Raw genomic sequence first — 26,611 nt, forward strand, 5'->3', positions numbered from 1 at the left:
GGCCATCTGAGCCCCTCTACTCCGAGCCTGTGCTAATGACTATGTGCTGTTATTTAGTAGCAAGAGCAGGAGTGGGCCACGAGGGAAGCTGCAAGAATGAGGGCTGGGTGGAGAGCCCTTTGGTGTGTTCTTAAATCCCCATGCAATTTTAGCATCTCTCCCTTTCCATGCCAGCCAGGAAATTAGAGGGAGGCAATTTATAAGTAAATGATCCATCCCTAATAAGGACTCTGAGTTAACCTGGAGCCTTCTTGCTCACATTTTCCTTTGTGCACTGGGGAGAGGGCAATTTTAATATTCCATGTGTACTCTAGATTATCCACCCACTGGACATGCTTACTTCATCTAAGCAGACTTGCCAGTGTGATTTTTAAAGAGTGCTTGGAACTATGGACATTGGACTTTCCCAAGTCCAATCCCCACCACTGCAAAAATAGTGGGGTCTGGGCTAGGGGTTGGTGGCTCACAGCTGTAATCCTAGCTATTCCCTGGACTGAGATCTGAGGATCATGGTTTGAAGTCTGTAAGACTTACCTCCAGTTAACCAGCAAAAGAGCTGGAAGTAGATGTGTCTCCAAGTGGTACAGGGCCAGCTCTGAGCCCCCCCCCCCACACACACAAAAAAAAAAGCATAGAAAGCCTGAGTTCAATTCCTCATATGGTGGGAGGAGGAGGTAGAAGGATTGGGAGGGGACTGGGTATAGTGTTTTGTGTACTGTATATAACACTATGTTTGTTATCCCAGCTACCCAGGAGGTAGAGATGGATCTCAATCTGAGGCTAGCCCAGGGGATATTGTAAGAGCCTATCAGAAAAACTAAAAACAAAAGAACTTGAATAGTTCAAGTGGTAGAACCCTGTGTTTAATCCCCACTAAACCCTCCAGCCACACACACACACACACACACACACTCACACACACACACACTCTCAAAGTTTTTGTGACACATGAAGCTAATCTTTCTGTCTGATTCCAGATCCTGAGTAGAGATTCCTTGTGTTTCTCACTAGAATCATACATCTACATGTTTGAAACGTATAGCTTATTATAGAAATGTGTCATTGTTGGATAACTCAATCTGACTACAGATCAAATATGAGAGTGACTTTGCAGGCATGCCTTGTCCTTGGCTCCCAGGCCAGTACACTCAGGTGAGCTCAGGGGATAAACATTCTCCTCTCATCTCTTACAGGTATTTTATGCAAGATGATGGTGGGAGTTAATCTGTTTTCACTGCTGATTTTTTTTTTTTACAATGCCCCACAAAGCTCAGCTAAGACAACAGGTGTAACGAAAACCCTGCCACTCGCTTTTGCTTGCTTCTTGGAAAATTTAGAATGCTCAGTTCACAATGAGCACATACTACCATGTGATTTTTTTCCATATATTTTTATTGTAATTAATAGAAGGGGTACATTATATTCACTGGATAGAAGGTACATTACTTTACATACATTGATACCCTTACTCATTTCCCATTTCCCTCCCCCCACCCCCGCCCCTCATCTTGTTTTGCCTCCTTCCCTATCTGTACCATGTGATTTTTATAAGAGCATCTCTGTGTTCAGGGCAGAACACTCCCCACTGACCCAAAGGAGCAAAAAGAGCTGTAGCCAGCCCTGTGCATTAGCTAGCTCTGCCCCAGCAATAGCAACAGCAGGGCCACCTGGGGCAGCTCATGTCACAGACAAAAAAAGGCAGGGACTTAATAGACTGTAGTCAGCTTCACACAGCGAGAGGCCTTCACTGTGGCTGGGCATCAGGGAATATGTAAAAATCTTAGACAGGCAGGGGCACTGGTGGCTCTCGCCTACAGTCCTAGCTACTCAGGATGCTGAAAGCTGAGGATCGTTGTATGAAGTCAGTCCAAACAAAAAAAGTCCAAGAGATTCTTAATGCTAATAAAGAACTCAGAAAAAGAGCCAGGAGTGTGGCCTAGTGATAGAGTGGTTGCCTGGCATACACAAAGCCCTGGGTTCAAGTCCTCAGTACCACATACACAGAAAAAGCTGGAAGTTTGCTCTGGCTCAAATGGTAGAGCTCAAGCCTTGAGAAAGCTCAAGGATAGTGCTCAGGTACTGAGTTCAAGCCCTAGGACTGGCAAAAAAAAAAAGCAGGAAGTAGTACGGTGGCTCAAGTGGTAGGAGTGCTAAACTTGAACAAAAGAAGCTCAGGAACAGGGCCAAGGCAAACACCCCAGGATTGGCACACATGCACAAAAGCATGTGCTTTTGTCTTTCCAGTGATCAGTGAGTCCTATGCTTGTCTTCCTGCGCCTCCATCTTCACCGCAAACAATGACTAATAAGATCTGCAGGCCTGGGACCGGGAGTTTGGCCTAGTGGTTAAAGTGCTTGCCTAGCATGCATGAAGACCCGGGTTCGATTCCCCGGTACCACATACATAGAAAAAAGCTGGAAGTGGTGCTGATGAGGCTCAAGTGGTAGAGCTCTAGCCTTGAGAAAGTCCAAGGACAGTGCTCAGGCCCTGAGCTCAAGCCAGGACTGGCAAAAAAAAAAAAAAAAAAGATCTGCAGGCCTTAGTAGATCTGGATACTAGATTGGCCAGAAAGGCTTATTCTCAGTACTTGGGTCATAGAGACTAAACCGTGTTCAGTTCGCTTTGGTGTCATGTGCTCGCCCCCCACCCCCATCATGATGGGGTTGAGATAGCAATCGGGGGCCTAGGAAAGGGACATTGTGGCAAGCTAAATAGAAGTTCCACCTAGGTACTACTGACCTGTGCATCTCTGGCTTAGGCCTTTAACTCTCCAGGTGCATACCGGAAAGCCTGGGGTAAGATGCTTCATTGTCACATAGGTGCTTGGGATGTTTAACACAGCTAGTGAAGTGTGGCTTTGGCTCAAACCAGTAGCCTTTACTGAATTAATTTGGGGACAATTTTCCCCTCACACTTTAATATGGGCAAACAGTTATAATGGTTTTTAGACGTGTGTTTTTAAGCTCATTTGTTAGTTTTTATAAATAGCTACATTAATGTCTACAATATACAGTCTGGGGGGATGTTAAAAGATGTTTCTGTGTTATTGGTAGCAATGGGGTGTGCATAATTCCCTTGTGGCAAGAATTAAGGTTTCTGTTTCACCTTGCAAGTCTAACATCTTTCCTACTACTCTGTTGATCGCTTTCTAAATTTGGAGTTTCCTTTTTATCAGATTGATAAGTGCTGATGATGTTTGTTCTGATGCTGACCTTCGTTTCTGAACACACAAAGGAAGTTGTCTTGGGCTTTAGAAGTCTTCTCTAATTTTAAATATTTCTCAATTTTTACAAAGATGGGAATTTTTAATTTTATTTTGGATGTATTTTTGTGGGCATTTAATAGGCTATATCAGATGTTATTAATGGCCACACAAATGAGAGCCATTATTCAAGAGGTTTTTCAAATATTCTGAATAATATTTTCTTTCTTTTTAGCTGTCTCCGTTATGAGGTACAGCGCCTCTGCTTTTGGGTTTGCAGTAAGTAACCTGAAATGTACTTTCATGAAGTTTTGCACGTTTTTGTTTTTCCTGAGCCCATGAATTTTTCCCCGAGCTCTCAAACAAGAGGGTGGATAGCATTGAAGAGTTTAGCATGAGAAATACAGTTTTTATAGTAACAGCTTCTATTAAAAAAATGTAAGTTAAGGAAAAGAAATTGCAATAAAAGGGTTTGGAAATAAAGATGAAGAGATCAAGAGGTCACATTTCCACAAGATGGTTGGCTGAGGGGGTGTTCTAGCCCCGCTTCCCTTTCCAGGCTGTGTGTGGGCCTGGCGTCCACTGGAGAGATTTTCTGGTCACTGGTGTAGACAGAAGGGATGGGAGTTAGGACTGGGGTTGCTCGCATGGGAGGGTCCCTTTTTCTTGACCAGCCTCCTAGAAGAATTTAGTCAGAATTTAGCTTAGGTATGTTGAAAACCTGAACAGTGTTTGCCCTGTCCCCAGGGCTTGTAGCTGTGCAAATGAAAGCTAAGATACATAGTGCTGACTCGAGAGTCCCTTTCACTACTCCTCCTGGGTAGATGTACCGGACCCGGTACCCCCCAAGTTATGCCTGCCTCTTCCCATACCACTTTGGCCCTCTGTCAAAAGAACTTTGTTTTGTGGGTATTGCAGAATCTTTATGGAATCTTAGAGTATTCTTTGTCCAGAAAAACACATGACTACACACACCCAGACATACACAAGCAAATACACCTCTCACAAACACAGGCCACAGACTCAGATCACACGCACTTGTGAACACACGTACAAGTCCCCATACCATACACACAACAGGCTGCACATAACACATGCCCAGAAACACACGCACACACACACATTTTCTCCTTTCTAGTAAGCTTTCCTACTACTACCCTCTCCTCTTCCTCTCTGGCTTACTGGCCACTCAAAAACCCTGTCTTGTGTGAAATTCAAAGTGCTAGTGGACTTGGTAGAACCCCAAATGACCCACCCTCACCCCTGAACCCAGGTACAATAATTCAACTGAGAGCCAGAAGTCGAATCCTCACCCTAAACCTTTCCTTGGAATGTACATAAAAATACTGCCCTTGGCCTTACCTGCATAGACACCAATCCTACAGATTTCAGAAAAGTGTACCCCTCCCCTCCTGTTCATATCCCAGCACTGGGAGCCAGTGGCTCTGGGGGGACAGAATCCACACAAGAGCAAGGAAACAGGGGTCCAGATTCTCCAGAAACTTCTTTGTGTGATCCTCATTTCAAGATTGAGTCACAGCACCGTTGTCCTGTGTCTTCCTTACCAGGCCCCATTATCTATGGAAAGCCACTAACGCTGTGTCTCCTTCTCCTAGTTTGATGCCATCCTGGATGTGCTGTCATCAGCGATTGTCCTGTGGCGTTACAGCAATGCGGCCGCGGTGCACTCTGCCCACAGAGAGTACATGTAAGTGGATGCTACCCTTGCCCGGTTTGTGGAAGCCCTGCAAATGAAGTCATACAATTAGGCCTTTGACACACATTGCCACTGCTTTTTGTCCCAAGTAGCCTTGGGGTACAACTAGTTCTATGTGAGCTCCTGATCAGAGAGGTCACATATGCATTGGTAGTTCTCTTCCCTGGTCTGGAGCCCAGATTTGTGTATCCTTTGGTCCAGCAATTTTCTGTCTGGCTACCCATCAACTCTCCCAATTATCTTTCCTGCCACCACCACTTCTTGTTGACAATCCAAAATGATGAAGATTCCAAGGTTATCTCCCCCATTCTAAGAATTTTAAATTAATTCATCACTGTAACTTAAAGATATCTTGGTGGCATTTTTAATTATTTTATTTGCCTTCCACACTTGTCTGTATTAGAGGGGGTTGCTAAATGCTGGGGGAGAAATGGACTAAGAAGTTTGTGTATATGACTACAACCCCCCCACCCCCCATCGCTCTCCTCCCTCCTCTCTCCCCCTGTCTCCTCTCCTTTCTTCCCTCTCTCCCTCCCTTCATCCTGTCCTTCCCTCTCCCCTTCTGCCTCCCTATCTTTCTTTGACTTTGTCTCCTTGTCTGTCTGTCTCTTTACAGCATTTGTAATTCTTATGGTAATAGGGGACCAGGTTCCATAGCCAGAATTGAATTCCTTCATCTCCTCTCCTCTCCCTCTCCCTTTTTGCCTCTCCCCATCTTACACCTCTCCCCTCCCTATCGGCCTGGGCCAGCCAGCAGCGAATGGGGATTCCCGATTTAGGGGGTGAGAACTTGGAAAAGAAATAGACAAGAGACAAACAGATGGGGTCGGGAGGACTACACCCAAGTCAGCAGCCCAAGAAGGCTGTGAGCGGAAGACTGCAGCACCATTATTTCTAAATCCAGTCTTAGATACTTTCTTGAAACCAGGGAACTGCCAGGGGTTCCATTAGCACCAAATGGTAATCAGGTCTCAGATCAATTAAGCAGAAGGTGATAAAGCAATAACACATCTGTACCAAATGGTAATCAAGTCTCAACAGAAGGATAAAGCAATGAATCAATAAAGTCAGGAAGTTCACAATACTGACAGTATAGCTCAAAATTTATAGGCATGGCGTCATACATGATAGCTCACTTCTTTGTGTGGTTATTTTACTCATTGATGCAGATTCATGGGACAGTCTGACTCCACACTCCGGCTCCTAACACCTATCTCCCACTCCCTTTCTCCTTCCTCCTCTTCTTCCCTCTCTCCGTCCCTTTCCTCCTTTTCTCCTTCCTTCTTGGATCCCTTCACTTCATTGCTAGGCAAATACTCAACCTTCACAGTCAGATTTCTTGGCTTTGAAGACCATAACTTAGGCATGGAGCAGTTTCACAGCCACTATTTCTTTATCTGGAAAAGCAAGAAAACAGTCTTCCTAGGCTTATTGTGATTACATGTATACACATACATGTACAAATGCATTATGAGTCTATGTATGGAACTTGGGTGGATGTGTCTGTATGTACACACATGAATATATGTGAATTTACAGGACATGGTGACATTATACTAGGCCTTTGCAGCTTTTGGTAGTAGAATACAAAGGAGAAAGTCCCCTTGCTGTGATTTGTGGTGGTGTGCAGAGAAGGGACTCCTGTTAGGACTCAAGTCACACAGAGGAAGGCTGAGCTATCTCTGTGCAGGCAATTTAGGCAGGAAAGTATCTGAGACTAAATGTTCTGAAATGGAAAACTAATGAAAAGTGACAGCACGAGAGCAAATATTAGTTCACTTCATTGTTGGTTTTAGCTAGTATGTGAAACTTGTTTCACATGTTAAATATTTCTTTTGATTGTACTAGCTCTTTTTGCAATATGAAATAGCTATTCAGGAGGGTGAGATTTGAGGATGATGGTTTGAAGCCAACCAGGCAGGAAAACTCATGAAACTCTTAGCTCAGCTAACTACCAAAAAAACAAAGCTGAAAGTGGAACTGTGGCTCAAGTGATAGAGCTCTTGCCTTGAGCACAAAAGTTCAAGGACAGTGTCCAGACCCTGAGTTAAAGTCCCAGGACTGGCACAAAAAAGGTAATAAAATTATCAAATTTAAGTTGTGAGGCATTAAGTATTTTAGATAAAATTGTTTTCAACCACAAATGATTTTTAAAAATTTGATTTACAAAGCGTGCTATTTTACTTTTTTCAAACTTCAAATGATGGTTACATTAGAGTAAAGGAATAGAAAATGTAGCCATCCAACCTATTAGGTAAGGATTTGAAGAATCTATACAAACAATCTAGAAAATGAAATCCAAAAGCTGTTTCTAGTTTTCAAAAGCAGCCACTAACTATATTCTATGAAGAACACAGGCTTTTTGGCTCTGCACTTGGCATCCAGTGCAGGTGGAGTTGGCTGATCTGAACTGAGGGATGTTCTAAGGGTAAGATACTCACCAGATGCTAAAGACTTAGCCATTAAAAACATTGAGCCTGTAATCCTAGCTACTCAGGAGGCTCAGGTCTGAGCATGGGAGGAGAAGTATGTGAAACTCTTAGCTCCAACTAATCAGCAAGAAAGCTAAAAGTGAGAAGTGTGGCTCAAGTGATAAAGAGCCTTGAGTGAAAAAAGCCAGGTTGAAGCTCTAGTACTGTGTGTGTGTGTGTGTGTGTGTGTGTGTGTGTGTGTGTGTTCGTGTGTTCATGTACATACATATACACCAAAAACCCTATTGATTACATGTTAATATCAGACCATTTTGAATATATTAATTGAAAATACTGAAACTATTTTTCTTCTAAAATGTGGCTTGTAGAAGTTTAAAATTACTTGTGTATTGTACATTTTTGTCTCCTGGAGAAATATATATAAAGTAGTATAAGGGGTAAGAATAAGGGGAAAGCTCTTACTCTGTCTGTTTTTACAGTTAATAATCAGAATTTGGTTTATAAAACCAGAAGGAATTAAATGCATGGTTTTCCAATTTGTCTTCCTGTATGCTTCTTTTTTTTTTTTTTTTTTTTTTTTTGCCAGTCCTGGGCTTGAGCACAGGGCCTGAGCACTGTCCTTGGACTTTCTCAAGGCTAGAGCTCTACCACTTGAGCCTCAGCACCACTTCCGGCTTTTTTCTATGTATGTGGTACTGAGGAATCGAACCCGGGTCTTCATGCATGCTAGGCAAGCACTTTAACCACTAGGCCAAACTCCCGGCCCATCCTGTATGCTTCTTTAAAAATTATTTTGTTTTCTGCCAAGATGTGTGGCTTTGTGACAGCACAAATATTTCTTCTGGCTTTTCTGTAGAGTTGAAATCCCTGACCATTCTCATGTGCCCTGGAATTTTTTTCTAAACCAAGGCTGATGACAGTAAATGTCTCTGGTCCCCAAATAGTAGGCACCATTAAAAAAAAAAAAAACCCAAACATACCATTAGTACACAAAAGCCAAACACAGGTGATGCTTGATGATTTTCAAGTGGTGGCTTGCAGTAGAAGGTTGGGTATTAAGTGGAATGTGGAGATTCTTAATGCAAGGATACCACATGATAAAGTCTTCCATACTGTTGGCTTTAGTTTCAAGTTTTGTTGTTTTTGATACAGGGACTCATTATGTAGACTAGGTTATCCTCAAACTCAAAAATTCTCCTTGGCCTCCCATGGAGTGGAATCGTAGGTAGATACTACCACAACTTTCTAGTTTCAGATTGTCATCTCTGGCTTAACCCATGTAATTACCAAATCCACGAACTCATTACTAGCCAAAAAGCTGATAGTTGATCAATGAGTGTAAATGGGTTCTGTGGGGGCATAGCTAGGAAACCCATTGGTTTCTCATTGCTGGGAAATAATACTGGAATTGAGAAATGGCCAAGTGAGTTTAGTTATCACTTTACTGATTCAGTCTACAACCTCAAAGCATATCTTTTGAGTTTGAAATTACAATGCAAAGAAGATGGAAATGGTCTCTAGCCTTGTACCCCATGACTATGTCTCTTGGTCTTACATGTTGAAGTGTTGGATAATGACAGGAAGAGGTATCATGGCTTGCATACCACCACAGAGTGTAACTGCAAGAGTTTTAATTGCTTCTAAAAAGTATTGGAGGGCCAGGAGTTTGGCCTAGTGGTAGAGTGCTTGTCGAGCATACAGGAAGACCTGAGTTTGATTCCTCAGGACCACATACATAGAAAAAAGCCAGAAATGGTGCTGTGGCTCAAGTGGTAGAGCTCTAGCCTGGAGGAAAAGAAATCTTAGCAACAGTGCTCAGGCCCTGAGTTCAAGCCCCTGGACTGGCAAAAGAACACATGTAATGTAAAATTACATTTTTAAGTGAATAGTTTAGTAATGTTAAGTATATTTACATTATAGTGATGCAGCCAAAGTTGTGGTATCGTACAAAATCTATACCCATTGAACAATTTCTCTTCTCTCTGCCCCTCCCAGCACCTGGTAACGCCATGCCATTTTTCTACTGTAATGGATTTAACAACTTAAAAAAAAACCTCACAAATGATTTACCTCAAAAAAACCCTCACAAATGAATCACACAATTTTTTTGTCTCAAGGTATATCCATATCCACAATTCCTCAAGGTATATCCATATCCACAATTTCCTTCTTTTTTTCTTTGGTAGAAATGGGATTTTGAACTCAAGACCTCTCCCAGATATTTTTGGCTTTATTTTTTCAAATAGGTCCTTGAGTTTTTCCCTTGGCTGGTTTTATACAAAGATCTTCTTGCCTATGCCTTCTGCATAGCTGGCATTATAGACATGTACCACTATGTTCAGCTTACTTGAAATGGAATCTCAACCCCATCCCCCAACACAGGCTAGCCTTAATTTGATTGTCCCTATCTCTACCTCCCAAGTAGTGAGGATTGCCTAGTATAGCCTACTATTGCCTGGCTTCTACATTTTTCTCATTTTTAAAAGCTGAATAATACTCCATTGTATTGATAAACCATGTTTTGTGCATCCTTTCATCCAGTGATAGACATTTAGGCTGTTTCTATCTAGTAATTGGGAATAATGCTGCCAGGCATGGATGTGTAAATATCTCTGAAAACTTTTCATATAAACCTGGTTTTATAAACCCAGAAATGGGATTGCTGGATCACATGACAGGTTTTAGGTTTTTGTTTTATTGTTGATGGACTAAGGGTTTGAAACCAGAGCTTGCTAGCTAGGTGCTCTACCACTTGAGCCATATTCCTATCCATTTTTGCTTCTATTTTGTAAATGAGTATCTTTGCCTGGGCTGACATGGACCATAATCCTTCTGTTTATACTTTCTAGCACTGAATGTGTCACCACACCCAGCTATCTATTGATTGGGAAGGAGTCTGGTACTTTTTTTTTTCCCTAGGTTAGCCTCGAGTCATGATCCTTTTCAGCATCCAAAGTAGCTAGAATTGCAATTAGGAGCTGTCTTTCCTGTTCTAGATATCAGTTGCAACCATTTTATAATTCTGAGTATTCTTAAGCACCAGTCAGTTTTTCATGAATTAGGTACGGTAGAGGCAGATCATCAGATTTTCTCATAATTGGGTTTTGAACACGTGCCTACGACAGGAGGAAGGGTAGAGGAGTCGAGTGTGTACAGGGCAGAAATCTCCTTATGCACCAGAGTCTACACTGGGTAAGAATGGTGTAGAAAGAGCAGTGGCAGGGTCAATGAGCAGAAATGTTGCTGAGGTCAATAGTTGGGGTGTTTAAATTTAAAAGCCCAAAATTTCATAGGTGCTTCAGCTATGAGTGTAGATGGTAGGGAGTTTGTGGTGTGGAAATAGTACCTGGGATTTGTAGGAGGCCAGGTGCGGACGGAATGCTCTGCCTGGGCTAGATGCTCCCGGGAGTGTTTGCAGAGGGGAGCAGGTGAAGACGGTAAAGCAGGTACTGTTGTCACCACTAACCAAGTTGGGGGTTAATGAAGAGTCCGTGAGTGGTTGTGGCAGGTTGTATTGGGCGAGGAAAGTGGAGAGGAAGTTTGAGAGTATCCCTCGGGAAGAAAGAGGCTTTGAGGAAAGGATAAGGAGAAAGTTTCTCTGCCTCCCAGGTAGGCAAAGCAGCTTGGTGGAGAGGTGAGCAGGTTTCTATTCATGCAAGGCAGTGAAGGGAGCAATCAGAGAATGGTTAGAGGTTGAAGAGCCTGGGTGAGACGAGATTGTCAACCCCAGGCAGGGAAGACGTGGTGACATTGGCTTGGTGCCAGTGATTGCTACGTGGCCAATGAAAGAACAAAGCATTATCTGTACAGTGTGAGCTCTAAGTGAAAAAAGAACATGGTGCAGGCCAGTGTATATGGTCTTTTATCATTAGTTTTAAGAAAGAGGTTGACATTCACATACACTTAGTTGGCCATATGAAAAACATCTGCAAGGACACAAAGTCTGGCAGCAGGATTGCCTCTCCTCAGCCAAGGGGCTGGGGACAGATGGATGGAACTATTCCTATCATTTAGACCATAGCTGTCCAGTAGCTTCTCTGTGATAGACAGGCTATGTATTGCTGCACTGTGCCATTTATTTTTTGTCAGTCACGGGGCTTGAACTTGGCTGGGTGCTGTCCCTGAGCTCTTTAGCTCAAGACTAGCTTTCCACCACATTGAGCCACAGCACCTCTTCCTGGACTGTGCCTCATGCTAGTCACTGGCCACATGTCTATGGCTACCAAGGCACTTAAATTTTGCTTGTGTATTAGCCTGTACCAGGACTTGAACTTGGGGCCTCTTGCTTTGACTTGTCATTTTCCACTCAAGGCTGGTGCTTTACCACTTCTGGCTTTTTTATGGTCATTGGAGATAAGAGTCTCTCAGACTGCTACCCAGGCTAGCTGTAAACTGTGATCTTCAGATTTCAGCCTCTCTTAAGTAGCTAAGATTACAGGCAAGAGCCACCAGTGCCTGCTGGGACTAAATTTTTAACATTAAAATGTTAAATAGTCACATGTGGCTAGAAGTTACCACATCAGTGAATGCCTCTCTGTACTTTGTTAATAAAGTGCAGAGTGTATTTCAGTGGTAGTTTTTACCTAACATGCCTGAGGTCCTGGGTTCTATCCTCAGCATCAAAAAAAAATCAAAGTGCAGGACAATTGGAAACAATTGGAAGTAAGGAATGGCTGAAGGATATGGGGAGAAAATAGTGTGCTAAGAACTTGGCAAGACTGAATGAAACAGGGAATTTCACTCCTGTGAAAATAGGCCATTCTCAGCTCCGTGCACCTTGTAAGGCCACAGGAAGGACAGTCTCCCGCTGCTGTCAGCTGCCAGGGCTTTTGGAAATGCTTGCCACACAAGATACAGCTTGGTGCTCTTTGGGGAACCTCTGACATTTTGCATACGCTTGCAGCACAGGTGAGGACACCCGCTGGTGCCCCAGGCCCAGCTGTCTCTTTGGCCCATCTTTCAGCTCATTGAGAATGAGGGGTGGAGGCAGGTGGGAGGCACTTCTCATTCTTCAACAGAGTTGGCAAAGTAAGCCAGAGAGAACAAGTAAGCTTGTTCTGGTCCAAGCATCCCTGCAGATGGCATTTTGCTCAGCAGCATGTTGTAAAGTGAGTTCAAGGGCCCTGGAAAGGCTTATTGTAAAGACACATGCATCCTTCGTATGCATTCTCATGTGAAGTAAATGGGCCACACTAGTTCTTACCCAGGGAGCCTTTTCCAGTTTGCTTGAAAATGCCTTGGATTAAAACCAGCCTGATGACTTAATGGTCTTTTCATGACTGGCTTCAGCAAGCACCTTTGCTGCTTTGGGAAACAACTCTAAAATTAAACAAGAAAAGTACCTGATTCAGTCAAGAGATGATAGCTTGCATGGTTATTGGCTTTGGGTGTCTCAAGAGCCATGAATGATACCAAGAATATTTTTAAGTGTCACAAGCCAGGTGCCAGTAAGTTATGCCTATAACTTACTGAGATCTGAGATCTCGGGATCATTAAAATCCTGGACAGGAAAGTCAGCAAGACTCTTTATAAACCACCCAAAAGCCAAAATGGAGCTGTCAATCAAGTGGTAGTCTGCTAGCCTTGAGCATAAAAGCTCAGGGACAGTGGCCAGGCCTTGAGTTCAGAAGTCTTAGCACTGGAACTCCCCTACCCTACCCCCCAAAATGTACCAGAGCGCTCTTCTCGCAGAGAGGATGTTTGATCTGGCCCTAAATCAGAGGCTTTGGGAAAAATGAATTCCACTTAATCAAATCTTGTCTAGTGCTGTTCACTTTACAAAGCTCTTGAATGTGCTTTGACTTGAGTAGGATTTGAACTAGAAGAATAAATAACTTAAGAGGAACCACATGACTGATGGGATTTGAGGGAAAAGGTGGAGCCTCATGTAGAAGACATGAGCTCACTTGTGTTATGATTTTACGTTGTTGTGAAGGCAGAAGAGAATAGATTCTACCATTTTTACATGTCCAAACATTGTCATCTGTCAAAGGACACATGAAAGCCCCCATGACACAGATGACACTAAAGGTTTGTGGTGCTATGACAGCATGTGTTAGAAGAAAGGGAATGTAGCCTGATCCTGTTGGGCATTGAGTTGTGTCTCCCCAAAAGCTGTTTCCAAGTCCTGAACCAGAATGGGCCCTGTTTAAAAGTAAGGTCTTTGTAGATACTATCAAGTTAAGATGCAGTCATGGTCTGGCAGTGGACTGTCTTAGTGACTAGTATCCTTGTAGGGGCAGCAGGATACAGAGCCTTCTAGAGCCGAGACAGTCACGTGACTATGCAGGAGAGCTTGTGTGCCAAGATGTCAAATACTAGAAGCCAGAAGAGCCAGGAAGTAGAGATTTAGGAAGAAATGGGGCTCTGCTGAAACCTGAATTTGCATGTCTAGACACCAGAAGTTAGACAATATATTTCAGTTTAGTCGCTAGTTTGTGGTGCTGTGTAACGATAGTGGATCAGCCTTTGAGATGAGCCCTCTGTCACTGCTCTGTCATTTATCTGCTTTACTATCTTTTGTTTCCTTTGGTCTTTGTTTTACTTTCTTACTAGAGTTTGAATTAAGAACTCATATTTGCTGGCTGGTGTTCTACCACAGAAGCTGTACTTCCAGCCCTGTTTATTTCTGGTTATGTTCAAGATAGTCTTGAAATTTTTTTGCCTGAGGTGATCTCAAAACACCATCCTTTGGCTCTCAGCTTCCTGAGGAGCTAGGATTATAGGCACGAGGCACCAGTGTCTGCCATATTTCCCTTGCAGAGACATGATTTTCTGTCTTTTATTCATTGGTAAATAAGCCCACATAAGACTTGATGCTGACATGGGCAAGAGATTTTAACTTATTTTGACTCCCAAATCCCTTCAATGATGTCTAGCACTTAGGAGCTGATCATGAAAGAGTTGAAGAATGAAAGACTAAACTATGGGATCCTTGCATCAAGTTTTGTAACCCTTATTAGATGATAGTAATAAACATTCATTGAACACCTGACTTGTACCAAGTATCATGCTATGCTCTGCCTTAGACATGTTGAACTCCCTGTAGAGGATCATGGCTAGTGATGGATAGAATGAGGCTTAGATATAGCTCTTGTTCTGAAACTTGCTTGCAACCACTGTGTAAGACTACATCCTCGATCTTTTCCATGGCATAGTTTGTTCAGGAGTGTTTTGTTTCTTTTAACCAGTCCTGGGGCCTGAGCACTGTACCACAGTACCACTTCCAGCTTTTTCTATGTATGTGGTACTGAGGAATGGAACCCGGATCTTCCTGCAGGCTAGGCAAGCACTCTACCACTAGTCCAAACTCCCAGACCCTGTTTTTTTGTTTTTTTGGTATGTATGTGTGCACACCCACACATGCGTTGTGTGTGTGTGCGCGTGCCTGTGCCTGTATGTGTGATGGTATGGGGGCTTGAAATTAGGGACTAGATGCTGTCCTTTAGCTTTTTTTAATTCAAGGCTGGCACTCTACCACTTGAGTCTCTGTACTGCTTCTGGGTTTTTATTAATTGGAGATGGGAATTTTGTGGACTTACATGCCCAGATTGGCTTTGACCCATATTCCTCAGATCTCAGCCTCCTGAATAGTAAGGATTTGATTGGTTTTGATTGATGCCTGAGGATTTTCATGGTGTGAGGAAAAGATCACTTTTCCTTTTGTCTTATTTTTGCAGTCTAAAGTCATGCTATTAAAGTAGCAAGTCATTTTGAGGAGAAGGCCTCTAAGAGGCCTTCCATCCTGTTTCTTTATGACTGTGTGTGTGTTTTGCCAGTCCTGGGGTTTGAACTCAAGGCTTGCACACTATCCCTGAGCCTCTTTGTGCTCAAGGCTGTGCTCTACCACTTGAGCCCCAGTGCCACTTCTGGCTTTTTCTGAGTGGTTTATTGTAGATAAGTGTTTCATGGATTCTCCTGCCAGGGATGGCTTTGAATTGTGATCATTAGATCTCTGCCTCCTGAGTAGCTAGGGTTACAGGTATGAGCCACTAGTGCCCAACTAAACATGCATTTTAATTTTTTTTTCTGATATAGTACTGGAGCTTGAACTAAGGGCTTTGATACTGTCCTTTAGCTTTTTTAGTCAAGGTTGACACTCTACCACTTGAGTCACAGCTCCACTTTGTTTTTTAGTGATTAATTGGAGATAAAAGTAAGTTTTGTGGAATTTTTGGCTTAGGCTGGCTTCCCACCACAGTCCTCAGATTTCAGCCTGCTGTGGAACTAGGATTACAGGTGTGAGCCACTGATGCCCCTCCAAGACTTGATTTTAATGCCTCAAAGTCACGGGTCTCTGAATAAGTTTACAAAACAAACTAGTGGCAAAGTACTGTCCTCAAACACAGCATTCATATGTTGAAGCCTTAATTCTCCATGTGCTTGTTTTTGGAGGTATCAGGACTTTAGGAGGAAATTAGTTGAACTTGTGAAAGCAGAGCCCTTATGATGGGATTAGTCTATTCTGTGGAAAGAAAAGACATGGCCAGATGAGGATATACTGTGAAGATGGCCAGGAAAAGAGCCATTCCTAGAACCTTACCATGGTGGGTCCTGCTAGAACTTCCAACCTCCACAACTTTAAGAAAGTCAGGTGCCAGTACCTTATATCTATAATCCTAGCTAGTTAGGAGGCTGAGATCTGAAGACTGCAGTTCAAAGCTAGTCTGGGCAGAAATCCCTATGAGACTTCATCTCCAATTAACCACTCTTAAAACCTGAAGTGGCTCTATTATTCAAATTGGTAGAGCACAAGACTTGACCAAAAAGAACCCAGAAACAGTGCCCAATCGCCAAGTTCAAGCCTGACAGCCACTATGAGTAACAATAACAAAACCATGAATAACCCTTCTCCACAGCTTTGTTAGAGTGACAGAATGGGTGAAGTTATTATTTATTTTGCTAGTCTCGGGCTTGAACTCAGGGCCTAGGCTGTCCTTGAACACATTTTTCTCAAAGCTAGTGCTCTGCCACTTGAGCCACAGCACCATTCTGGCTTTTTCTGTGTATGTGGTACTGAGGAACTGAACTAGGGCTTCATGCAAGCTAGACGATGAGCACTCTACCACTAGGCCCAGAACAGGTAAAGTTTTTATGCTTCTTCTTAGTTTGTATTTGGTGCTACAAAGGTTTTGCTTAGTTGGATGTAATTGCCCACCAAAATTGGTTCCTTGGTATTTTTTAGCCAAGAAACTGTTCAGGTCTTTTATACATGGGTTTGGAATCAGAAAATACTCCAGATACCCCGTGATATGGAAGTCGCTCATAAACAGCTGACTTTATCTTGTTTCCTTCCTGTTTGAAGGGGACTGAGGCTGAGATTATGGAAACCCACAATATTCTAGGTGGAGGTCTTCAAATATGGAAGGACACGTGTTTGAGTGTAAAATTGAGGACTCTGCAAAAATAGTGACTATTTAAATGGTCAACTGGGAAGTCCTGGCTAAGAGAATGAATGAAAAATGGGAGAATGGGAAATTATGCATTTAGATTGATAGGTCTCAGTATTTCCCAATTTTTTTTTCGTCCTGGGGCTTGAACTCAGCCTGGGTATGGTCCCTGGTCCCCGAGCTCTTCAGCTCAAGGCTACTGTCCTACCTTACCCTTGAGCCAAGCCCCATTTCCCATTTTCTAACTGGAGAGAAGAGACTCAGGTCCTTTTGTGCCCAGGCTGGCTTTGAACCTTGATCCTCAGATCTCAGCCTCCTGAGTAGCTAGGATTACAGGCGTGTGCCACTGCACCCAGCTTCCCTCACCTTTTCTTTTATTAAAGAATTTATTAACATTGATTTTTTACATATTTCAAATGACATGTTTGACGAACAAGTATTCAAGAAGGGAATTTCTATACACAATCACTGGCACTTAGATTTTAGAGCATAATTAAAATTAAGCTGAAGTTTCTTCATCTTTTGAGCAAGATACTTTGTTGACTTAAGGTAAGACCCCGTTGATATAAAAAATCTACGTGTCCTCTTGGTTTCTTTTGCACTTTTCATTCTTGTCATTGATAGTAACGTCAGTCCTTAATATGCATTCTCTAGATTGTCTTCCTCATTTCTGGGATGATGAGCCATTGAGTTCTTACTGGATAGATGTCTGCCAGTGTAGCTAGTATTTTTTTCTTATGTGAAAAGGTAAAGTTTGTTTTGAAAAATGTTGATTTACTGGTGAGTGTTCTGTTTACAAAACCTCCATCTCCTAGTATCCCTCTGCGTGCCATCTTGAAGGGTTATTGAGTGCCTATTGCACATTGGGCACTTTGTGAGGTTCCTGGAGGAGGCAAAATAAGCCAACTTAGCACCTCGGTGTCAGAGACCCAAAAGAACATGGGTAGTGAAGTGATTGTAGAGGCAGTAAGAGCTAGGAAGCCATCAAACCAGGGTGGTGTGATGGCATGTGTGTATGCCCGTGGAGGGTATCTGGGAATAGGGGCCTTAGGGAGGTGACAGGTCTGAGAAGATGAATAAACAGATACTAAGAACATCACCTCTGAAAAGAGATCTCTGCAAACAAAGATCCTGCTCAGTGTTTTTGAGAGAGAAATTCTTGTGTCTGTATCCAGGTAGTGAGGGGCAGAGAGAGATGCAGCTGAGGCCTTGGGGCCTTGGGAGGAAGTTTTGATGCTAAGAACAGCAGGAAGCCAGGGTGAATTATTAAGTCTCTGGGCAAAGTTGTCCTCACTGTGTAAGTAAGTTGGAGAGCTCAGCTGGTTTTGTCATGAATCTTGTGAATATGAGGTCCACCATTGTTTATTTTAATCAAAACAAATACCTTCATTCATTTCACTGAATAAATACCTTTGAGTTTGTTCAAGACTTTTGAGGAACTGGGGATGCAGTATAGGGCCTCACAAATGCAAGCACTCTATCTACCATGTGTATCAGCCACTATCTCCAGCCTTATAAGACAAGGTGGTGGTTTTTTGTTTTGGTGCTGCCACCAAGGCTGAATTCAAGGCCTTGTACTCTCGCTTGGCTTTTTGCTCACGCAAAAACCAGAACCTCACCTTTGAGCCACACCTCCACTTGTAGCTTTTTGCTGATTAATGGAGACAAGACTCTCTTCTTAGACTTTCCTACTTGAGCACTGAATCAGAATTTCCAGACCTCAACCTCTGAGTACCTGGCATAATACAAGATTTCAAATGAAAGCTTTGTCTCCTGTCCTTCCCCCTACAGAAGGCACAATTAATTGGGCACTTTGGACTTCTAGAGAATATTTCCTTGGCAAATAACAAGACACATGCTTATATGCTTTTCATATCTGCACACATGACTGTTTACATATAATACCCATGACTCACATATACACATGTGATAGGTATGCAAATGAAAGTATCCTTTTACAATACTGTTCTTGAACCTCATTCTTTCCCCTAACACAAAACCAAGGGCATTCAGAATGTCTCTAGCCATTTTAAAGTGAGTACGTACATACAAACATTCAGCTGTTGGTTGTACCATAATTAAGAATATATTAGGAGATCTGAAATGTTTGCTGTTTTTAAGCTGGGGTAACTTTAATCACTTGTGTATCAATCTGTGTATACCCCTCTTTATTCCTTTAGACCCTAGATATGTGGTGTGGGACACATTTTTCTTTAGTGAGAGAATCAAATTGAGTCTTAAAATCCCTTAGTGCATCCTAGCCCAGTCTGTATTTCTGATGAAAGTTAAAAGCTGTTGAGTTGGCATGCATGTGAATTATACTAGAGATCTGCTAGTCCCACGAATACTAAGGCTGTTGTTTGCCACTGATCTTTAAGCTTGATTATTCATGGGGTAGCTGCTGTGATTAGAAATGCTGCCAGCCACACATGCATAGAAGAATGAGGAACATATGTAGGGAATGGTAAGCTCACCTATTTTATATGCACATGAAGCCTGGAGTATTCCCCCAAGCACGCCTCACTGTGTGGACACAGCTGCTTGACTGCATTAGGTTGCTTTGCCTAATATCATGAGTAACTAAAGCCAGGGACAAGCTTCCAAACAAAAGACTACCCAAAGCTGGGTCTGCCCTTTGCATAATTAACCTGTAAGATTGCTTTTTCAGGCACGTGATTGTCTGAAGCAGTAGCCAGCATATTTACAATCAAACACATGCTTCCTTATTTCCAAATGGACAATTTTGCCAATATTACATCCTTATTAAAGGCCAAGAAGCTTAGGGAAGAAGATTTAGATAATAAATGGTCCAAGGTGAAAGAACTTTTAATGACTAATTTCTGCATGTGTTTTTGTATATGATTTCTGGGATAGTCCCAGAAGACTGGCCTTACAGAGATGTGTGGAAAAGAATTGCTTAGCCCTTGGGGTTTGTGATGTGGTATTTGAACTTGAATCAGTGGGAAGACTTGGGATAGTTGGTTCATCTGACTTCAAGAGCTGTGTCAGGAGTTAGTCCCAGACTGATCTTTCCTACTGATATGAGTCCTAGACTTGAGTGTTTGTGTTGTCCAAGGCATAAAATTACAATTTTGTACTGACCTTGGTTTGAAACCAGCTGGGTGCATCCCACCTCCTTTAGTCAGTCTTCTGACTGCAACCATAGCTCTTTGGGAATGGGTTTAGACAAGGTATGTACAGGCATTTTTTTCAGTGCTGAGGTTCAAACTCGGGGCTTGTGCATACTAGGCAAGTACTCTACCACCGAGGCACATCCTCAGGCCCCAAAGTATGTATTTCAGTGGCCTTGAATTCTTTAATGATAGAATGATTATACCACCTTCAGTTCTTTATACCAACATCAAATTGTGAAGTTGGGGTCATGGTACACAAGGTAAAGTGCCTGCCTGGCATGTAGGAGTAGGCCCTGAGTTCAAAGACTAGTATCACCAAAACCAAGCCAATAAAAGCTGCTGATAAAAGTTGTTAGAGGTCAGACCAGAAAGAGTCAAAGCATCACTGAGGAAATGTAGAAAAGTATATAAACCTCATTCTTGGACTGTAACTGCTCCAACATTGGTTTGACCCATTTGAAGAGTGCATACAGTGTGTGTGTGTGTGTGTGTGTGTGTGTGTGTGTGTGTGTGTGTGTGTGTGTGTGTGTGTGTGTGTGTGTGTGTTACCTCTCCTCTAGACATAATTACTTTGATTTATTTCCCCTCCAACCTTAAAAGAGGCTCAGCTTATTAGATTTAGTTCTGAAGTAGGCATATGGTAATTTAATGAAAATGCCTAGACTAGTCATCAGCCTTTTTTTTTCTGCTGTAGAATAAAATGGTCTTGGTAGATTTTATTGAGGAAGACTTCCTTTGAATGTCTCTGAGGTCTATTTTCTGTTGGGAGTATTTCCTTTTTTGCCAGCTGTCTCCTAGAGAGCAGCATGAAGGGTGTCTGTAGTGATGGGTGGTGGGAACAGGAAGAAGAGGCATTTATGGAATGACTTCTAAGGGAGATGGGTTAGGGGCAGGGCAGAGCAGATGGAGTTCTTTATCTTTTAAGACCTAGATAGGGGTACAACTTCCTAACTTGGATGAGTATAGTTGACCTGGTAGGCCTGGAAAATGATTCATTTCATGGAAAAGTTTCTTTCCATCTTCTACACATGTGCAGAGATTTACATACCATTTTATGAAACATGGCTGCATGCTCTGCGTTGGGCCTTCATCCATACCACATTTTCTAGAGTGAACAGTTGTCATTTTAGAAAGGGCTGGTTTAGCTGGGTGCCAAGGGCCTACATCTATGTAATTCTAGCCATTGAGACTAAGATTGGATGATCATGAGTGGCAGAAAAGTCCATGAGACTCCCTCATCACCAATGAACAAAGAGCCAGAAAGGAAGGTATGACTCAAGTGGTAGAGTGCTAGGCTTCAACACAAAGGGGCTCGGGGACAGCACTCAGGCCATGACTTCAAGCCCCACAGCTGACCAAAGAAGAGTTGATGTACTATGTGTCCATACCTGTTCCATCTTGTGGAATGTCATTATTAACCACTGTGGTGTTTTTCTTGTTGATTGGGCTTCTGTGATCTCTTCCTCTTGGGTGGAATGTATTATGTTCCTCCTAATAGAACACAAAAATGAGAAGAAGCTTTCTTATTTTGTTTGTATTTGACTATTTCTTAGGAGGAAAGTTCCTTAAAATTAACTCTCTGGTTAGAGGTGTGATAGATATTCTAAATGGCCTCTGAGAAGATCATGCCCATTTATATGTGATTAGCATTGGACATTACCATATTAGAAATCGACAGTGACTGGTAATTCATGCCTGTGATCCTAGCTACTTGATCCTAGCTACTTGGCAGACTGAATGTGGGAAAAGAGGTTCAAGGCCAGCCCAGACAGAAAAGACAGAAAAGTTGACAGGAATCATTTCAACCCACTACTGGCTGCAGTAGCTTCTACTTATTACCTCAAAGGTAGGTACAAGCCTAAGATTAGATGGATCATAGTTCTGGGCTAGCCTGGGCAGAAAAGTTGGAGAGATTCAGTTCCTGAAAGAGGCTGGGCACAATGGCACATGGCTGATTTCCCAGTGGTGACCGGAAGCCTACATTAGGCAGGTTATATATAGTAGTGAGACCCTAACCTAAAATTAACACGTGAAAAAGAGACGTGGAGGAGTGACTGAGTCTAACAACTGCCTAGCAAGCCCAAGGCCTTGAATTTAAATTCCAGTACTGAAAACAATAAAAAAAATTGGACAGTTTAAGAAGTGACATGGTATCAAATATAACTTAAATGTGAGATGGCTTAAGACATTCCAAGTTGATATGCTAATCAAGATTTTACAGAATGTTAGTGCAATCAAGCAATATGATCAATTCTCTCTTAAATGGATATAATTTTATAAAAAAAAACTAGTAACAAATGGCTTTGATGAAACATAAATATATCATCCAAGACAGTATCCTAATTATTAAAGCTAGAGAAACCATCCAAGAAGAAATGAGCTGGACAGGTTACATTTGGTGTTAATGAACAAAATCATTTTCGTTTTGGAATGTTTCTAATCTGAGTAAGTCATCTAAGCCTTTGAAGTAAGCCTCCCCACTTCCCCAAAGTCTACATAAAAAATACCAAGGCCTAGACTGGGTACCAATGATTCATGTCTGTAGTCCTTCTGCACAGAAAACTGAGATCTGAAGATTGCAGTTTGAAGTCAGTCCAGGAAGGAAAGTCCATGGGACTCTTCTCTCCAGTTCACCCCCACAAAACCAGAAGTGGTGCTATAGCTCAAAGTGGTATAGAGTGCTAGCAGTGAATGAAAAAGCTCAGGGACAGCACCCAGACCCTCAGTTAAAGCCCCATGACTTGACACCCCCCCCAAAAAAGCCTGTTTCTAAAATAGTTTATTTTTCCAGATTCTTTTTCAGAGTGCTAATAAGGTCTCTACAGTGACTTGATTGAGAATGCAGGATTTGGAATGATGCTTTGAGATCTAGATGTGGTGAGAGTAACTAGGTATCACAATTTGAAGCGCTGTTTCTTTGCACATTGGAGGTCTCTGAATATATTATGTGCTCTTCTGTGTCTTGTCCAGTTGGAGGCCCTGGGTAAAAAAACACCTAGAAAAAGTAGTGCTGTTCTTATTAACATCAATCACCTTGTAACTAGCCTGGGACTTTTGTTCTCAATAGCACAGAGGGTTTTTTGTTTTTGTTTTTGTTTTTATGGAGGGAGCGGTGCGACAATATCATAAGGATATTTTTGAGGGCTCAGATCATTTGAGATCTGTCTAATGTACACAAAAACTCTCAACCATGTATACCTCAATTATTTTCCTATGTCAGAGAGTTTAATCTGTCCTTGTTAGAGAGTTACCCATATTATCCTGATGACTGATCTACAAGTCTCCTTTCTTTTGACTTTACTATTTTCCCATTCATTTTGCATGGTTTCATCCAGGACCAAATGACTGCTAAGGTCAGTATTGGGTGGCTTATAGCCCGCTGAGAATACTAGAGGAGGAGGAATTGGGGAGACCTGCAATGTGGCCTCATTCTTTGGAGAGAGAAATTATAAAACCGTTATACCTTGAAAATGTCTTCTATAACTTGTTCTCCCCAGACCCATGTTTTATCATGTCAGGATTTGGGAATCTGGGATTATTTTAGCAAGTATGCTTGAAAATATTGAGGAATGTTGTATTTCCTTCTAGAACATTTTATGATTCCTTTAAGATTTTTACATCCAAAGTATTGTTAAAAACTTTATGTGGTTTATTTTCTCCTTACCTTTTCTGTACATGTGTCTGTGTGTGTAGACATGTATAAACATATACACAAATAGGCAGATATGATGACCACACATGAGCACACAGGTGTGTGGTATATGTTCTTACACACGATTCTTAAATGTGGATTTAAGCATCTACACAACTTTATAAAATTAGTGAGGAGACAGAAGTGAGATGAGATTACAAGAAGAGATTTGATTCTAGTTACAGCTAAGTCAGGTGATAGGAATGAGGTAAGAAATAAAGGAGATGTTGTTGCCAGAAGTAATTGGTAGTAGAACTCTCTGCTGCAGCACTAATTATTTATCCCTTTCAATTTGAGGTTTTTTTTTTTTTTTTTTGCCAGTCCTGGGCTTAAGCTCAGGGGCTGAGCACTGTCCTTGGATTTTTCTCAAGGCTAGAACTCTACCACTTGAGCCTCAGCACTACGTCCAGCCTTTTCTAAGTATGTGGTACCAAGGAATCGAACCCGGGTCTTCGTGCATGCTAGGCAAGCACTCTACCACTAGGCCAAACTCTCGGTCCCTCAATTTGAGTTTTTAATGAAGCTCAGCTCAGTGGTATGGTTGAGACTGAATGATGGGAGACTTTATCTGCTCATGTTTGACCAACACGTTAGGAACCTTGCTGTGTCTTAGAAACTTTGCTGTATTTGTTTTTATGATGAGGTTTCTCCCTGTGAGCAATGCTGGAATTGGTAACTCTTGAAGCACAATTGTTTATAATGTTCTTGAAGTATAGTGGCCCCATTAGGACAAAAATACAGAGGAGTCTAAAATGAAGCTCTGAAGAGCTTTCCTGAGGGGCTGTTAGCTTATCGCATTGCTGGGCTGTTCATCCTACTGGGAGCAGCTGGAGCTCTGATTTTAGAAGTATCCAAGCTAGGTGAGGAAACTGTTAATCACATTTGAGGGAGCCAATTTGTCTAGCAAAATTGTGTAGTAGATTTTTTTTTTTTGCCAGTCCTGGGCTTGGGCTCAGGGCTTGAGCACTGTCCTTGTACTTTCTCAAGGCTAGCACTCTACCACTTGAGCCTCAGCACCACTCCCGGCTTTTTTCTATGTATGTGGTACCGAGGAATTGAACCCGGGTCTTCGTGCATGCTAGGCAAGCACTTTAACCACTAGGCCAAACTCCCGGCCCCTAGATTTTTTTGAACTCTGGACCTGGGCATTGTCCCTGAGCTCTTCAGCTCAAGGCTACTGCCCCTACCCTGTACAGTTGATGTTAAATCTTTTATAGCAATATTAGAAGTGGACAACTTTCAGATATTTTACCAATCTTAGGTGGTTTCATAAAATTTGTCATGACAAACATGTCCATTTCACTTCCACTAAAAAGGGGGAGTTATTCCTTAATGGTTGTAGAAAAGATACTGTTAAACAAAGAATAAAGGTAGACATGATTTTTCTTACCATAGTTCAAAAAAATAAGAATTTGTTGTGAGAAGTTCAATACTTGGACTGTTGTTAGTCCTGGAAGTAGGCGTGCCTGGGGCACACCTGAGGGCCTGCCCAAGCCAACTCTCCAAACTTCTTCCTGTCTGCCCTGCAGGAGCCACTCCTAGTATCTTTTTTTTTGTCACATGGCTTGAACTGAGGGCCTGGGCACTGTCCCTGAGATCTTCAGCTCGATGCTAATCCTCTACCAGTATAGCCACAGTGCCACTTCCTTTCTTAGTTTTCTGTCCCAGTCCTGAGGCTTGAACTTGGAGCCTGAGCACTGTTTTCAGGCTTTGAAGGCTCGGGCTCTATCACTTGAACCACAGCACAACTTCTGTCTTTTTCTATATATGTGGTACTAAGAAATTGAACCCAGGTCTTTGTGCATTCTAGGCAAGCACTCTACCACCAGAACAAACTCCCAGCTGACTCCTGCCTCAGTACTGCCAGCTTGTCCTCAAGCCGTTCTTGTTGCCTTTCAACATTATTTTCTTAGTCCTTCCTTCCTCAAAAGACTCTGAGGAGGAGCTTTGCTTTGAGTGCTATAACTTATACAGGTCTAGAGATGCCCCATCAAATCCAGCCCTGGGCTGGACTTGGTCTTCTGCTGCAGGTTAGAGGTGGTACCAACTGCCTCTGAGCTGGGAAGGACAGAGAACTTATTGTAGTGGATTCTGCCCTAAATGGAAACTTTGACAGAAAAGCTCCTTTCACTCCAGATTGTAATCTATTCATCCCATCAGCCAGGCAGACGGTCTCAAAGTTGAATATTGATTCCCACTGGGTGACTGTAATCCAATGACTGCATAGCAAGTGATCAGAAATCACCACAAGACTGTGGAATGTTATTGAATGTAGCAATGCTCAGGCTAGGGACTCCAGGCCAACCAAGGACTTGTTACAATATTCACACTGCCAGTTCCAGGGACAGGGAGAGGCTGAGACCTTACATAGCTGTCTTGCATTTATTTTTCATTTTTGTGTTTGTACTGGGGGTTAAACTCAGACTTGGGAGCTGTGTCTTAGCTTTTTGCTCAAGGTTGGTGCTCTTCCACTTGAACCACACTATTTCTGTCTTTTTGGTAACTTATTGGAAGATAAGTCTCATGGACATTCCACCTTTTGAATGGCTAACATTCTCAGACCTTAGCTTTACAGGTGGCTAGAATTAAATTAGCAAAGCACCTGTGGCTCACATCTTTTTTTTTCTTGACTAAACATTAAAGCACCTGGGAGCTTTTAAAATTCATAATGCCACCAGGCATGGTAGCTCATGTCTATAATCGCAGCTAATTGGGTGATAGAGATGAGAAAGACCATGGTTTAATGCTAGCTCAGGCAAAAAGTGAGATTTCCCTATCTCAACAAAGTAAGGCTTGTTAGTTCAAATCTGTAATTCCAGGTACATTGAAGCATAGATAAAATTATAGTCAGAAGTGATCCAGGGAAAAAATGGTAGACCCTAGATCTGACTTTGTTAGCTGGTATATTGTATATATGTTTATTTGTTTACTTCAAATAGGGAAAGGGGAGCAAGAGGATTGGGGGAAGGTGGGGGAAGGAAAGAGGGACAAAAACATGAGAAGGGGTATCAAGGTTCGAGATGTAATGTACCTATTACCTGACTAA

General features: G+C 42.3%; 1 protein-coding gene across 3 annotated transcripts in view; it reads left to right on the forward strand.

Moving 5' to 3' along the window:
- The window catches only part of Tmem163 (transmembrane protein 163), a 238,872-nt gene that overhangs the window by 166,198 nt on the left and 46,063 nt on the right, over positions 1-26,611 (forward strand). For all 3 annotated transcript variants that reach the window (XM_090342911.1, XM_090342910.1, XM_090342909.1), the window contains 2 exons: positions 3,438-3,481; positions 4,819-4,910. In XM_090342911.1, coding sequence (XP_090199037.1) covers positions 3,438-3,481; positions 4,819-4,910 — 136 coding nt within the window. The remainder of the gene's footprint in view (positions 1-3,437; positions 3,482-4,818; positions 4,911-26,611) is intronic.

Source organism: Megascapheus bottae, chromosome 12 (genome assembly GCF_031878675.1).
Source record: "Megascapheus bottae isolate mThoBot1 chromosome 12, mThoBot2.hap1, whole genome shotgun sequence".
Taxonomy (NCBI): Eukaryota; Metazoa; Chordata; class Mammalia; order Rodentia; family Geomyidae; genus Megascapheus; species Megascapheus bottae.